The sequence below is a fragment of the Carassius gibelio genome, chromosome B6, assembly GCF_023724105.1.
Source record: "Carassius gibelio isolate Cgi1373 ecotype wild population from Czech Republic chromosome B6, carGib1.2-hapl.c, whole genome shotgun sequence".
Classification (NCBI taxonomy): domain Eukaryota; kingdom Metazoa; phylum Chordata; class Actinopteri; order Cypriniformes; family Cyprinidae; genus Carassius; species Carassius gibelio.
The window spans coordinates 1398020-1413983 of record NC_068401.1 but is presented as its reverse complement, the minus strand read 5'-3'; the positions used below and the strand labels follow the sequence as shown (position 1 = coordinate 1413983).

Below are 15964 nucleotides of genomic sequence, written 5' to 3'. Positions count from 1 at the left end.
GTCTTATGATAGTGAAAACATATAGCAAGTACATAACTGATGTATGCTTAAATTGGTGTAGATATAGAAAGTCTAATAGGAAAATTAAAGGGCTATTTCACCCAAAAATTAAAATTAGGCTGCATTTTACTCACCCTAGGATGCCTCTGGGGAGAGTAAAACGCAGACTAATTTTAATTTTTGGGTGAATTAACCCTTTAAGGGATGTTTTTTTTTCTGATTTAGTAAAAGGGTGGGCTTAAACCCCCTTATGTTTGCCTTCTGTGGTTTTCATCAGTATTGAAACTGAAAGCTGTACAAGCACACTGTGCTGGAAAACGAAAGTTATCCTTTAATTCTAGGAAGGGAGTGACTTATCCACGCAGCAACATCTCTACAAAAACAGCTCTTGATGCACATGACTCTGAGAGCGGCCGAATCATTCAGTGTTACAGGAAGATCATGACCCATCAGAAAACCGTTAGGATGGGAAGGAAAATATGAAGGTACGATAACGCTGTGCATTACTAATTCATGTTACTTGACACTTTTTTGAATAGTTTATTATTTAATAGAAAGTAGTTAATGAATCTATATTTTAAAAAAAAGGTAATTACATTTTGTAATCATCCGTGGAATTCAAAGCTGACAGCTTCAGTCACTGCTTATACAGTTTTCCATATAGTAAAAGGTCTCTCATTCTGATAAGCATTGCATTTTGTGTTACACAGATGAAAGTAGTCATACTGAGCATGAACGTAAATCATCTCTTTTGAGTGAAGTGTTCATTTAAGAGATGCTGAACTGAAATTACTATATTATAATTAATTATAACTCATTCTTAACTAAAATAGTTATGTGCATTGTGCTTATTGTGTCATAACTGCACTTATACAGTATTTGTAGTATTACATGTGTATTACATGACCAGTGTGTCATGTAGTAATTCCATATAAACTTCAACAGCCAATGAAAAAATATTGGTATAGTACAATTTTCAAATTCACGAGATCAAAACATCCTTTATTAAACCGCTTTGTCGAGAAGTGTCGAAATTCTGAATTAATTAATTAACTTCTAACAGCACTTAAAGGGGACAGTGTCATACACATAGAGGGCAGAGTGTCACTTTATTTGAAAGGGAAGTGTTGGGAGGAGGGAGAAACACAAGGGGAAAGAAAGGGAGGGCAGGAGTAAGAGAGAAGATGAGATCACTCACACCCAAACAATAATAGGAAACATCTATTGAAGGGAGCGAGTAGGAAGAGAGGAGGGATTGAAGAGAGGCAAACTCACAGAAATATCTGATAGAGATCATGAGTTCACGCATTTATGAGTAACAAAGGATTAAGTAGATCTGATCAAGCTTTTATATGTAGTTTGGGGTAATATAGGGTTGACTGAAATAATAATGCAATAAATGACACTTTAAATCAATGTTTCAAGCAACAATCAACAAAACAATTGAACAAAAAAACAGATAAATATAAAAAGTAGCCATTGATCATATCTAAACATGTATCCAAATCCAAATGTAATCAAATTAAAGGGATGGTTGATTGCGATGTCACTTTTTTAACGTTAGTGTTGCTGTTTGAGAATAAACAATATCTGCAAAAGTTAGAAGTGCTGAAAATTCAATGGAAATGGAAATATCATCTTTTTAAAATTCTGGCAGTTTAATGCCTACAAAAACAGCTGGTAAGGGACTCAAACAAGCTTCTTCCCGGGTCCATTACATCACAAACCCAGATAAACCCCGCCCCCTGGAAACACGCAACAAAGAGGCGAGGCCATTTTCTGCTGCTTTAGAGAAGAGGAAGAGGAAACTAGTGGTGCACGTAAAAATCTGTTCATGCATGAATCGCGATTCTGTCTTCTAACGATTCTAATGAATTCAGAAGTTTCAAAACCAATGTTCTAACGAAGCAGTTCTCAATACTGTTCCTCGCGTTGCACTATTGTACATTTATATTTATCACACAAACCATTTTGAAAAACCACATGATAAATACCCATAGCAAAATATCAAGGGAACAAAAATAAGTTGAAAATGGCAGTTGTGAAATCTCATTCTAATTGCAAACGTTTTCTTTTCACAGTCAAGGCTCTCGCATAAAATCTTAAAGCATTACTAGATTCACACAAGCTGTGTGTCAGTTATAAAAAGCACTGTAAAACCACAATGAGATTTCATATTGCTATAAGGAGATCATCCATAACTGCTCAGAAGACATCTTACTGATCCAGAGGAAAGGTGATAATTCATTGTGGAGGGCTGTTGCCCCCTTGCCAGGCCTGTGAAAATGATAAAACAAAACCAAAGGACACTACAAGGAGGACAGTTCGACTGCACATTCTGCCACATCCACTTCCCAACAGATGAGGAACTGAAGAACCACTGTTTCACTGTGAATCACAGGAGACTGATCTTTGAAGATACAGGAACCTCTCAGTCTTGGAAGTACAGAGATCCACCACCAACATACAAGGACCTGAAACTTTGTCAAAGGTATTTATATGAAGTGTGACGTGCCATTAGATGTTTGCTTGTATCCAAGTAAGTTTAAGCTTCCTGTAAAACATTCTCTCATAGGTTCCTGATATGCGAGTATGGTGATGACTGCCCAGAGGCACACAGTCAAGAAGAACTTTGTGAATGGCGAAAGAGAATCAAGACTTCAAGAAAAAGAGCCAGAGATGCTGCCGAGATGGGTTTACTGTCCTATCAGGACAAACTTTTGGAGGAATACAGACACTGCAATGACAAGACAATTATTGTAAGTGGGGCATTCAGTAATGAACAATGTATAATGTCATGATATGACACGTTGACCGGTGTATCTCTGACCTCTCTTTGACCCTTTTCCATTGTTAATGTACATGCATTTAATTTGAACCTTGTGTTATGCTAAGAAAAACTTTTTTTTGATCCATGCAATTTTTTTATTGTACATTTTTACATAGCTTTTTACAATATCATAAACAGTGATTGAATCCATATTCCTGCAGGTCAGCGACACCCTTCCTGATGTTTCTATCAGCTGTGACCCAGATATAGACAGTGTGTATGTAAGGAAAAAGGGAATACAGTGTACATGGAATTTTACCATTAAATCCAAGGTCTGTACATTACATGACATGTAAAACGTTTGTCTTTACATTCCAAATTAATGGGTAAAAAAAGACAGTCATTGTAACATTTGACCAGGCTTGCTACAATAGAGTAATACCACTTACTAATGATAGCACTACATTTGCTCTTAATGTAAGAATTATGGGGTTCAGCTCCTTTTAATAACAAACCTTAAGGAACTCCTTATCCTTATGTCCACAAGTAAGATACTCAAAGCATATTTGCTGAATTTAACAAGCTCTCATTAAAATTGTCAGTCCCACTTTTTATTAGGTGGCCTTAACTACTATGTACTTGCATGCACTTTGTAAAAATACCTACATGCAATTGCATCTTTAATTACATTTATAATTACACTGTTGACCAATCCCTTACATCTTAACCCACCCTTAAACCTACCCATACCACCCAACCTGTCCCTAACCTTACATGTAGGCCACCTTAATAGCAGCAAGTGTTTTACAATATAATATGTACACAATAAGTACATTGTACTTATTTTAGATGTAAGTACATAGTAGTTAAAGCCACCTAATATAAAGGGTCCACAACTTTTTATTCCCACTTGGATATGTTGTGTATATGGTGCGATCCAGTTTTTGAGGTCTGTAATCTGTCGAGTACCCATGTTGTTTTTCTAAACATGTTTAGACTGCTGTAAGTGTGAGAAAGTAGTGTAGGATAGCGTCTGCAATGACACTGATCCAAAATGACTTAAATCCCTCCAGGAACCTCTAGAGATTATTGCTTTATTGAAACGGGAACTGGGGGCAAAATTCAGCCTCGGCAAAGACCCCAATGAGGAACGGACATATTCCAGTAGCGATTGGTTTAAAAACAACCAAACAGGTGAATATTTCTTACAAAACCAAGTAAAAAACTGTATGGCATGTTTTTAGTATTACTAATTGATTCATTAATTAATTAATTGAAGTCCCTTGTTTACTAATTATTTCCGACCTGAATTATTGTCTTAGATTATGAAATCCCAGTGTCCTTCAAATCTGACCAACCAGGCAAGTATGAGCAGTGGGTAGTGTTTGACTTCAACACGAGACCTGTACTACGACAAAAAATCAAGGTCAGAGTTGGAGAGGATGAGTGCAAGGGATGTCCAACATCTGACGTTCCCAAAGAAAAACAAGAGTCTGACGGGAATCTTGAGCCCTGGAATGAGGAAAGCATGAAAATCATTCCTTTCTTTGAAAGAGAAGAGGCAGAGAGAGAGCTGATAAACAGATACAAGCTCATCAAGATAGATGAGATGAACAGTGTGATTAACCGTGACAACTACAAACACAGGATGCACAATTTTTTATATCGAGAGGAAAGAGAGGAAAGTACACTGCTGAAAAAGTATGTATGTATAATGTGTAAGTATGTTTTGGGATTTGACAGTTAAATTCATAACAAATGCCAAATACATTCTGTACTCTTTCTGTTTAGGCTAAATCTACGAGGGACTGCGCATTTGCAAAATAGCCTGTCAGATGAAAGGTTTGGAATGAAATGTGCTTATCCCGGGACACTTCTTGCTGCTGTGCCTCTGTCTCACACACTCACCCCTGATGCTCCTCAAGGTTTCTTAGTGAAAAGACATGCTATCAGATCTCTTGTTCGTGTCGTGAAAAACAATGATAATATTGGGTCTATTTATGAGGCTGAATTTTTGAAGGATGCTGCCAGTGAGACACAAATAATATTGCAGCTTTCCAGAAAGTGCTGCACTGATTTGAACCTGCAGAATGGACAGCAGTGTGAGATGGAAGTCCAGTTCCAGCTAAATCGCCTCTGGTTCTGTGAGATGCACAAGGCCGTTGATGATCTCCCCAACTTAGACAAAGTTTTGCCCGATCTGAAAAACAGCAAGTTCTGTATTTCTTCCCAGTCAGATTCAGGAGAGTTAAATGAGAGGCAGCAAGCAGCAATGAACTTTGTTCTTGGTGTAACCGACAACAGATGCAGCATCCCACCTTTGTTGATTTATGGACCTTTTGGAACAGGGAAAACTCTAACCCTTGCAAAGATGACCCAAGCTCTTGTGCAGCAACCACAGAACAAAATCCTGATTTGCACACACACAAACAGGTAAGACATCATCACAATGCAGTGGCACTTTTATGGTTGGGTATTGAGAACCTTTTCCAAATATCCAATTACCGGGTATTCGATAAGATACGTGCTTTTTGGTTCCACTAAATGATTCCTGCATTCACATTTTAATGCGATTTTGAATCTATTTAAGCACAGGAAGGAAAAAAAAATTGCCCTGTTTGCATGCAGCGCACACATCCGAAGCGCAAGAACAAAGAATAGTGTAGTAATCCGTAACATTAATCATTAATGTTAATCAAACAACACAAGAAAATCATTAACTAACTGGATAGATTTCGTTCATTTAAAAGAAGAGATTTCACTCTGTATAGATATATTTATCATGTGTTTAATGCAAGTATACACAGATATTTAAAGTAGTGCGCTCAAGTTCACAGAGACCAAACGGGAGAACATCCTGTTAGTTTTAATTATTATACAAAAGCGCAATGTTTTATTGTTATTCTAAATGTACACAAATAAATGCAGAATCCGTACAGTTTCAGAAGATGTATTACTTTAATCTGTATGACCAAAAACAATGGAGTATTTTTTTATGGAATGGATTTTAAAAAAGTGACTGCACCAGTGCCTTCTTCTGTCATGAAGTGAGCGTGGAACTGTACAGCTTATACACTCCGAAACAGACACATGGTTAATGCTTAATGGTTGTTTGTCCTGGCTTAACAGAGTAGACTGTTGTGACGACACTGGCACACCAACATCTAAAATACATACTGGTAATTTCATCAGGGAAATTGCATTATTGGTTTTTATTCCGTTTCTCTAGTTTAAACAGTAAAGCATGGTGCAATTAAGGGCAAAGTCTTGGAATTGGTTTCCGCGGAATACATAAACTCATAAAAATGCATACCTTGAAGCCAGTGTCATTTTGAAACTGTCAGAAAATATAATCGTTAAATGCAGTCATTGTAAGCTACAGTTATTTCTCTTTTTTTCTTGATACAGTTCTGCTGATCTTTATGTAAAAGGTCATTTTCATGAATATGCAACTCTTTATCATGAAGCCAAACCACTAAGAATCAAGGCAAAGGAAAGCAATCCAAGAGCTACTGATACCATCACTCTACAGTACTGCCATTTATCCAGAGATAGCAATCAGTTTGAGTTTCCTGATAAAGCTGTTTTAGATTCTGCAAGAATCATCATAACAACAACTGCCGTGGCTCGTTTCTTCCATGACATGAACCTCCCTGAAAACTACTTCAGCCACATTCTGATTGATGAAGCTTCTCAGATGTTGGAGTGTGAGGCTCTTATGGCCCTGGGCTTAGCAGGTAAAAATACACGTGTTGTTTTAGCAGGAGATCACATGCAGATGGGACCCAAGCTCTTCTCTGTGAGACAAGACAAATGCTCAGAACATACTCTGCTCAATCGCCTCTTCTATTACTACCAAGCTGAAAACAGTGATGGCGCCAAACAAAGCCGAATCATTTTCAATGAAAACTTCCGTTCCACAAAGGACATTGTGGATTTTGTATCAACACATTTTTATGTAGGAAAGAGTGATGTGATCAAAGCTAGAGGAAGTGTGCCTCCGCATCCACAACAACATGCCTTGCAGTTCCATCATGTAAGAGGAGAATGCTTTTTGGACCCAACAAGTATGTCCTGGTTCAATGTGGAACAGATTTTAAGCATTATTGACATTGTGCAAGGAATAATGGAGAATTGGCCTCAAGAATGGGGTGATAAAGATCCAGAATCAGTCTGTGTCCTTTCTCAAGGCAGACAGGTATCAAACCTATCGCTAGCTGCCAATTTATATTATGATTTTATTAATAGCATCCTGCTTTTGTGTAAGATACATGAACAGTAAATGTGTTTATACCAGATGCTTCTGCTTCTTTTGTGTTTCAGGTGTTGGAAATTAGGCAAAGACTCCGTCAGCTTAGACTGCCCCGTTTCACTGTGGAGAATGCTGAAAATGTGCAAGGTAAAGATGATTATTCAATTTGCATTACTCAAATGTAATACTATGCCATGATTAGGTTTAAACACACTAGTATCAATGCATGTGTTTTAAAGATAGTGCCTTTTCCCATATTTTTCAGGAAAACAGTTCAGAGTAATAGTGATTTCCACTGTGCACACCAAGGACAGCTTATTGGAGAATGACCGGACCTGTCTTGAGTTTTTCAATGACATACGAGTCCTGAACACAGTTATGACAAGAGCCCAGTCTCAAATATTTGTTGTTGGAGATGCAGCTGCACTTTGCTGTCATCAGTTTGGTACATGCTGGAGACTATGGAGATCATACATAGAGGATTGCATCAACAAGGGAAGTGCCCATGATTTTACCTTGGATTCTCTGAAACAAGATCTTCTTGAGATGTCTGAGCTCTGCAGAAGTGAGGATGAAGAGATCAGTGATAGTGAATCAACTACATCTGAAATACCAGACACAGAAGACCCAATACTTCAAGAGCTTCTTAATGAGAGCAAAGACATCAATGTTGCATTGACAGAGGAAGGCTTGTTTCCAGTTTTTCAACATAAGCAGGGTGTCAGTAGTATGAACAACCAAATTACAGAAGATGATGAAGAGCAATTGCTGACTAACTCTAAAATACACAAACACTGTGAGCTGATCAAAGAGTTTTATGACCGTGGCTATGCAAGACCACTTGACGAGCCCACTCAGAGAATTGATATCAAGGGTAGAAAGAATATCGGACAGGCATTCCCTGGAGACAAGGTAACAGTGGAGATTCTGAGTGAGATATCAAATCCTCCCATTGGAAGAGTGATCAACATCCTTGAAAGTGCAGATACTGTCAAAGAATTTGTCTGCACCCTTGAAAGACACGATAGTCAAGTGATGATACCTATCAACAAATGCATCTCCAAAATCTACACACCATTTTGGATGGACAAACCAAACCACATTGCTGTAAGAAATCCTGAGAACCGTAGAGTAGAGAGGTTAATCAAAATCAATGAAGAAGCACACAGAAAATATCTCTTCATTGTCAAAGTGCTTAAGTGGAGAAATGATTGCAAGTACCCTTTGGGGATTGTTGTGGGACAGTTTCCAAAAGTAACAACTTTAGAAGATGGACTGGAGGTTCTTGACATAGAATTCCAGTTGAGGAGAACACTTTCTTCATCTTTGGAAAGACAGATGAGTGACTTTCAAAGTCTTAATTTATTTGAAGATGGGCGAAAAGATTTTCGTATGCTCCCAACATTCACCATTGATCCTGCTGATTCACAAGACCTTGATGATGCAATCAGTGTACGGGATTTAGGTGAGTGCTATGAAATAGGAGTTCACATTTCTGATGTTGCAAGTTTTGTTGCTAAAGACAGTGAACTGGACAAATATGCAAAACTGCTGTGTACTTCATTCTATCCATGTGGAAAGGAGCCTAAACACATGTTCCCCAAAGAACTGAGTACTGATTTCTTCAGTTTGATTCCTAACCAAAACAGACGAGCCATCTCCTTAATAATACAAGTGGATACCAAAAAACACTGCATAAAGAAAAGATTAATTTGCAAGTCTGTCATTCAATCCAAGAGGAAATTTTCTTATGATGAAGTTGAGGATATCCTTGAAAATAATCTTCAGCATTCTGACTCGCTTCAAATGTGCCTTGTGAAAGCATGGAACTTTGCTGAGGTTCACAGGAGATACAGAAAACAGGACGACTGGTGCTACAAAATGCCAGACGAGGATGTGACTCTTGGAAGAAGGCGATCTCACCTAATGGTAGAAGAGATGATGATCATGTTTAACCACACGGTTGCTGAACGTCTTATGTTTGATGAAACAACGAGGAGCATAACTCCACTGAGATGCCAGGACAGGCCACAAAGTAAAAAACTTGCTTACCTTTTTGACAAAAATTCCTCCCTGATTCCACTATCAGTTCACTTCTCAAGTAAAGTTCATGAGTGTGATCATCTGTCTCATGAACTGGATAACCAAGGTTTGATCCACCGTAGAGCCATGCCAAACCCTCAGGCTGGCATTTCTGATTCTGAAACCTTCCCCATATTAAAATCTGTTTTAAGATGCCTGAAGACAGCAGCAGAGCAGAAAAATATCTACAAAGTAATTGACTTTATTGCAACTGATGAGATTCACCCCCAACTTCTCCCTTTTGTAATCGCAATTAGGGGACTGTTTCACAAAGCATGTATTCTGCGTTCAAACTCAACACATGTCTCAAGAATTGGCCACTATGATTTGGATCTTGACAGCTATACATGGGCCTCATCTCCAATCCGCCGATATATAGATGTCATTGTGCAGCGTCTTCTTCATTCTGTGATTGACAAGACAAATGTTATGTACACAGCTCGTGACATTGACCTGTCTTGTATGGAATTTTCCAGGAAAAATGACCAACAGTCAACATATGAGAGGAAAGCAAATGCTCTACATTTTGCAATAGAACTGTCAACCCAAAGTGAAAGGAAGGTGGCATACATTGTGGAACTCAGTCCATCAGGGACGAATTTCAGATTATCCTTCCCACTTAACAGAACCTCTATATCAGAAAACTTAGACATTATGTACAGGGATCTTCAGTTGGCAGATCAACCACAGTTTGATGAAACCAACAACTGCATGATCTTGAAATGGGTGCGAAGGATATATTCATTCTCCAATCCTCACATCATTGCTGAAGTGAAACAGCAAACTCCAAACTCAATCATGGCCTATGTCTCTACAAAGACCTGGAAAGGCCTAGTAGCTGCTCTTAGAGAGGAAAATTGGGAAAGATTGTTTCCCCTGATCGAGGAGCTTGACGTTAGCTCAATGAAACAATTCAATGAAAGACCAAGAAATGCTACAAGTTCAGGAAAATCTGATCCCATGCACACTGAGCATTATGCTGAACTGTCAATGAGAATAAAGCCAGGTGAGGTGGTCGAGGTACAACTAGGTTCAGCCACGACAAGAGGACTAATGACACCAGCAATTCAGCTGTTTGTTGTACATCCGAAATTTGAGATTTGTTTGGAGCATGTGAAAGATCCAATCAAGTGTTTTTCAAAATATGCTTCCCACTCATCACGGAACTCATACAACACATACATGGACTATCAGAAAATATGGAAACCTTTATGTGAAATGGAGTCAGGCTCCAATGCTGTTGCTGAAAATGGAAGTATTCTTATTGAAGATGCAGCTTTGAAATGGAAAAACTCTCCTCCAAAGACGCATCAGGGTTTTTTTCTCCTCCCACTTGACAAAAAATCTCTGTGGTCCATTGAATGTGACCTCAAGAACAGTTTCCTCTGCATTCGAACTAGGATTGACCAGAGTAGTCCCTTTCAGGAAAACTCTCAGTGCACAACTCTTATGAATATTCCTTCTGTCACGTGGGTGGCTCATGGCATAATTACGGAAGTTGATGTAATTGAATCCAAAGAACCAAAGAATTTACAAATTGATTTTCAGATTAACCACATGCCTATGACAAACATTCCGGAAGCCATATTCTGGGAGAGGACCAGATTTACTCTGGAGCTTATTCCAAAGCTTCTGCCAGATGTGTAAGACTATACATTATAGACACTACAGCTTATTAAAATTTTGTATTTATGTACACTGTATTTTTAGATTATGTTAACATCTTTAAACAATATTTATATTCTTCTTTATTGTTATGATTTATTTAACATTCAGACGCAAAGAGGATGCAATTAACAGTCTAACCAAAGCCAACAACCTTGTCAAAAATATCGCCATGGGCAGGAAAATCAACTATGAAGGAGGTGCAACAGTTTGACAGCTATTATAATGTTTTGCATAACTATATTTCAAACCCTACTATCAAAACTAATGGTTTACTACCCATATTTTAAACAATTATCCATTCAAATGTAGTTTCATTTTGTTTAACACTGTATTTCCTCAAAGGATGCAACAATTCAAAGCAGATTCCAGCCAGATTTGAGATTGATAGTTATCTCCCTTCTGGGTTTTCCCATCTAAACAACAGTCAGTGCAAAGCTATAAGAGAAGCATTGACTAACCCATTCACTCTTATCCAAGGACCACCAGGTGAGAGATATTTCTGGACCGTCTTTGGTTTCTTTGGCCTTAGGCTATTGTAATTTCCATGACTTCCCTATTATATTACTGTTGTGCGTTTTCACAGGGACTGGAAAAACTGTTGTTGGTGTCCATATTGTGTATTGGTTGCTCAAGAACATCCAACTTCCTACCACCAATCCACAGAAGAATAGAGCTGTTCTGTACTGTGGCCCCTCAAATAAGTCTGTTGATGTTGTGGCAGGTACATTTTTCTGTACAGTCAATTATCAGTTTTTATATTTTGGTCACTGGTGAAGCAAGAATTATGCAATTCACTTTCAAAGAAGATTACCTGACCAAAGATCACAACCTAAAATGATTTATATGAATGTGTTGCAGGTCATCTCCTTAAACTTCAAAAGAAACTTAGACCTCTCAGAGTCTACAGCGATCAGACGGAAATGTTGGAATTTCCTTACCCAGACTGCAATCTAAAGCTGTCACGTAATTCTAAACGTGGCGAAAAACCCAACACAGAGCTCAGGTATTTCCCAAATACTGTCCATCTATCACTTATTTAACAGACGATGTAATATTAATGTGTTTATAAAATCTGAACCTTGCTTTCCACTAACAGATGTGTGTTGTTGTATTATTAGTTCCATTGCACTTCACCACCTGATTCGAAAAGATGGCAACCCATATTCTACACAAATATTAGCTTTTGATAAGAAAATTGAAAGAGGAGATAAATTCACAGATGAAGAAAAAAAACTGTATGTATGGCTCATTAACTACAAATCTCTTTTTTTATTCTGTTATTGTTTGTTAGAAATAGTTTGGAAACAATTTTATTGAAATGAAAGGTTTAAACAAAAAATTATATATATTTTTTTTAAAGCTTCAGTGAAACCCTCAAAAAGGCTCGAAAACATGAATTACTGCGGCATGATGTCATCTTGTGCACTTGCACAGCAGCCTCGCACCCTGCCTTAGCTGATGCCCTCGACTTCAAACAGATCATCATTGATGAATGTGCCATGGCAACTGAACCCGAAGCGTTTATTCCACTAGTGGCTCATAAGCCTGAGCAGGTGAGCTCCAAAGCAATGTTCTTTTTAGGCAAACCCTTATATATTAGCACTTTCAATTCATTATGTTTACACTGAACAAAGATGCAACATATTTAAATCCACTTTTAGGTTATTAATATCTTACTAATTTGATGTTGTAGATTGTTCTTCTGGGAGATCATAAGCAGCTGCAACCTGTAGTCCACTGTGACGTGGTGGAGCGATTGGGAATGAGCAAATCTCTTTTTGAACGTTACACGGAGAAAGCACTCTTGCTTGACACTCAATACAGAATGGTAATAAATTAATAAATAGCTATTTAAATAAAATAAATAGCTTTAATACTAAATTTATATTAAAACATTTCTGTCTGGTGCTGTTATTTGTTTTTGGAAGTGGTCTTTAAACTGCTGTTAAATTTTTATTTTAAACGTATATATTGTTTTTATTGATTAACAGTATTTTTTATCTAGTGATATTTAATGATCTAAAAAGTTAAAAAGCAGTAGTTTCACTTAATTCAAATTAAAATTTCTCCATTGCATATCTTTTTTCTTTCAGCAAGAAGACATTTGTGCATTTCCATCAAAGCAGTTCTATGAAGGAAAGTTAATAACTGGAACATCACCCAAACCAAGTCTTTTCCTTGCTAATTCAAGGCACACGTGCATAGTTTTTGGTCATGTTGAAGGAAAGGAGAAAAGTCTGGTGGTCCGGACTGAACGGGGGAATGAAAACTCCAAGGGAAATTTGGAGGAGGCAGAAGAAGTGGTAAGAAAATGTAGTAGATTAAATTACGAGTATATCAATTAGACTTTATCTATATTAAGCTTGTATGATCGCTCCTGGTGATGAGTCATTTGGATATTTAACATAATACTTCATACGTCATTTGACTCCATCTGTACTTTCACAACAACGCGAGCTATGGCTAATTGGCGCCATCTTGAGACTCTAAACGGCAACTATGACTAACAAAACGGTTAAAATATGGAAACTCAAAGGAAATAAAAAAATAACCTGGCATGTCTTCGTCCATATTTACACATCTGTCAAAACTTAAAACAAGCTGTTTTTAAATAATGGACAAATGCTGTGTACATTTTGTTGTTTACTTACCCAATAACTCCGAATGATGCAGAGAGCGTTAGATTTATGCTTTTCTTCAGTTTCTCCTCAGTCGATGCCATTGGCCGTGATTCGACAAAATTGGCGGTTAAGTTTATAATGACTCCTCCCAGATGCGCGCTCCTTTTCGTAACATTCAAATTTCAAACTACTGGAGGCATAATAAAAGTACCTTTTTAATTTTAAAAAGTTATATAAATTACTAACATTTTACATGAATAGAGTACATGAAGATGCGTTAAAAGTCTTATAATTTAAATATCGAAGCCACACCCAATTTTTTGCCACAGAGGCTTTATTGTTGTAAATTCAAAACGCCCCCTAAGGATATTTTATAAAATTATATTTCAATTTATTTCTAATTGTGATAATCTTCCTACAGGTGCGGATCGCTATTCTTTTGACTGAGGCTGGGATACAGAAAAAGGACATTGCCATTCTTACACCATATAATGCTCAAGTGTCAAATATTGAGAAATCCCTGCTCAATAAGGGAATGAGTGACATCACGTACAACACCATCATGAAAAGTCAAGGTAATAACAATTTTAACACAAGCCATTTTACAAGTGACACAATAAAAATATTATGTTACTAAAACATTTAACACTGAACCTTGGCCCATGAAAGAACATAAAAATTACCATTATTTTGCTAAAAATAATAAAATTAAGTATTTTTTATTATTTTCTTATTTTTAAGGCATATAGAGTACATACCCTAATTAAAAAAAAGATTTTTGGTTGCATGTTTTGACAATGGCATGTAGATATTTTTTTCTGAATTAATTATTTCTGGTCTTTTCTCTTGTTTCTCTGGCCACACACAGGAAGTGAATGGAAATATGTCATCATATCAACTGTGCGCTCTTGTCCCAAAACTGATATAGAAACACAACCAACCCAATCCTGGATTATAAAGCGACTTGGATTCATCATGGACCCACACCAAGTTAACGTGGGCATTACCAGGGCACAAGAAGGCCTGTGCATCATTGGTTAGTAATGCCATCTATTCTGAATATGATGAAAAACAGTCTAGGCTTGTGTGAATCAATAATGTGTGAATGATTTGATAGATAACACCTCAAAGTTATTTGAATAATGCGAACAAATGCACTCATCACATTTTTGTCTCTTAAGTATTTTAAGTATTACTAGCAGGTCCTATAATAATTTCAAAATTATATGATATCATTTTTCTTATCTTTTTTTGTCTCACTATGTCAAATGCTATTAAAATAAAACTGAACTTCCTTTTAATATGTCTACATTAAGTAATTCTGCTATTTTGTCAGGTAATGAGAACTTGCTGCGCTGCAGTGTGTTGTGGAGAAGACTTCTGGATCATTATAAGGAGAAAGGATGTGTAGTGAATCCGGCCCGGCACATCCAGGTTCAAAAACCCAACAGAAGTCTGGGAATGAAGAGAACTGCTAGAAGATGATGGGCTTCATGCAGTTTTATTTTTGTAGCTGCATTTCCTTTATAGCTGTGTTAAATGTGCACTTATATACTCTACATTTACTCATTTATACATTAATTTGTGATTGTTTAAAAACAATATGCACAGCAGGGAACATTGCATTTTGTCAGATCAGTTTGCTATACACAAATATCATCATAAAAATAACTACTCTTCAATGGCACTTTAGTATAAATTAACTTTTTATTAACTTTTAATTTAGGCCTTTTTGTGAAGTTTGCATTACTCAACCATTAATTAATAAAGAAAAAAATTTTTGCATTAAGTTTGTTACATAAAATCTTAATTTTTGTATATATAGATGCAAAAAAAAGGACGAAGGACATTTTTATTCACCTCAATTCTTAAATCAGTTTTACCAAAACAGCACCACAACCCTTTAACTATTGCAATGTTAGTGTTTGACCACTTAGAGGTGGTCTGATACCATATAACGCAAAACCTAAGGCAAATTTAAATTTTTAACTGTATATGCTTTGTAATTGTTTTACATATTTTACATAATTTAAATTTAAATTTTTGTAGTACTTTTGTGTATGAGTAATATATTTGTGTACTGTTAATATATTTCATAAATTATGTTTACTGTGCAGCACATTAGATAATGTACACAACAGTCGATACAGGAGCTGCAGAATGTATTTGGAAAACCGAAGTCACAAATAAAAATCTGATTGATTGGATTTTTATCTGCGTATCTCAAATGCTTTTCTCTTCACTAATGTTGCTGTTCGACTTTGTGTGTGAATCAGTTGGTTTTATAATGAAGAAACTTGTGCTTTTATCTTACCACAGTCTCTATTGCATGTTGTTTTCCTTAACAGGCTTATAACTATACTTTATTGTCAGTAAAACAGAAGACCTAGTTCTTCTTTTTCTTTCCTAGTTACTACAGAAGAGTTTTAATTTGTTGAACATTTACCACGCTGTCTCTGTTTTCTTTGTAGGGAACTTCACACTGACCTCTGGCTAAAGACACTCTTTGATGCCATTTTCTCAGTATTTCGATTTTTTTGCATCCTCAGATTCCAGATTCTCAAATAGTTG

General features: G+C 36.8%; 1 protein-coding gene across 2 annotated transcripts in view; it reads left to right on the top strand.

The window, feature by feature from the left end:
• The first annotated feature begins 321 nt into the window (after positions 1-321).
• Positions 322-15964, top strand: part of LOC127959107 (helicase with zinc finger domain 2) — a 32048-nt gene continuing 16405 nt past the window's right edge. The window contains exons 1-21 of one of the 2 annotated variants that reach the window (XM_052558103.1): positions 323-485; positions 2082-2491; positions 2576-2759; positions 2992-3102; positions 3844-3964; positions 4093-4471; positions 4562-5203; positions 6179-6968; positions 7094-7169; positions 7288-10747; positions 10881-10969; positions 11115-11258; positions 11356-11493; positions 11631-11775; positions 11891-12007; positions 12133-12325; positions 12466-12600; positions 12866-13075; positions 13815-13968; positions 14262-14429; positions 14730-14827. In XM_052558103.1, the coding sequence (XP_052414063.1) occupies positions 2286-2491; positions 2576-2759; positions 2992-3102; positions 3844-3964; positions 4093-4471; positions 4562-5203; positions 6179-6968; positions 7094-7169; positions 7288-10747; positions 10881-10969; positions 11115-11258; positions 11356-11493; positions 11631-11775; positions 11891-12007; positions 12133-12325; positions 12466-12600; positions 12866-13075; positions 13815-13968; positions 14262-14429; positions 14730-14827 (7560 nt within the window). In that variant the 5' untranslated portion in view covers positions 323-485; positions 2082-2285. Of the gene's footprint in view, positions 486-2081; positions 2492-2575; positions 2760-2991; positions 3103-3843; positions 3965-4092; positions 4472-4561; positions 5204-6178; positions 6969-7093; positions 7170-7287; positions 10748-10880; positions 10970-11114; positions 11259-11355; positions 11494-11630; positions 11776-11868; positions 12008-12132; positions 12326-12465; positions 12601-12865; positions 13076-13814; positions 13969-14261; positions 14430-14729; positions 14828-15964 lie in introns of those variants that run through there. The other variant, XM_052558104.1, reaches the window with a different exon arrangement.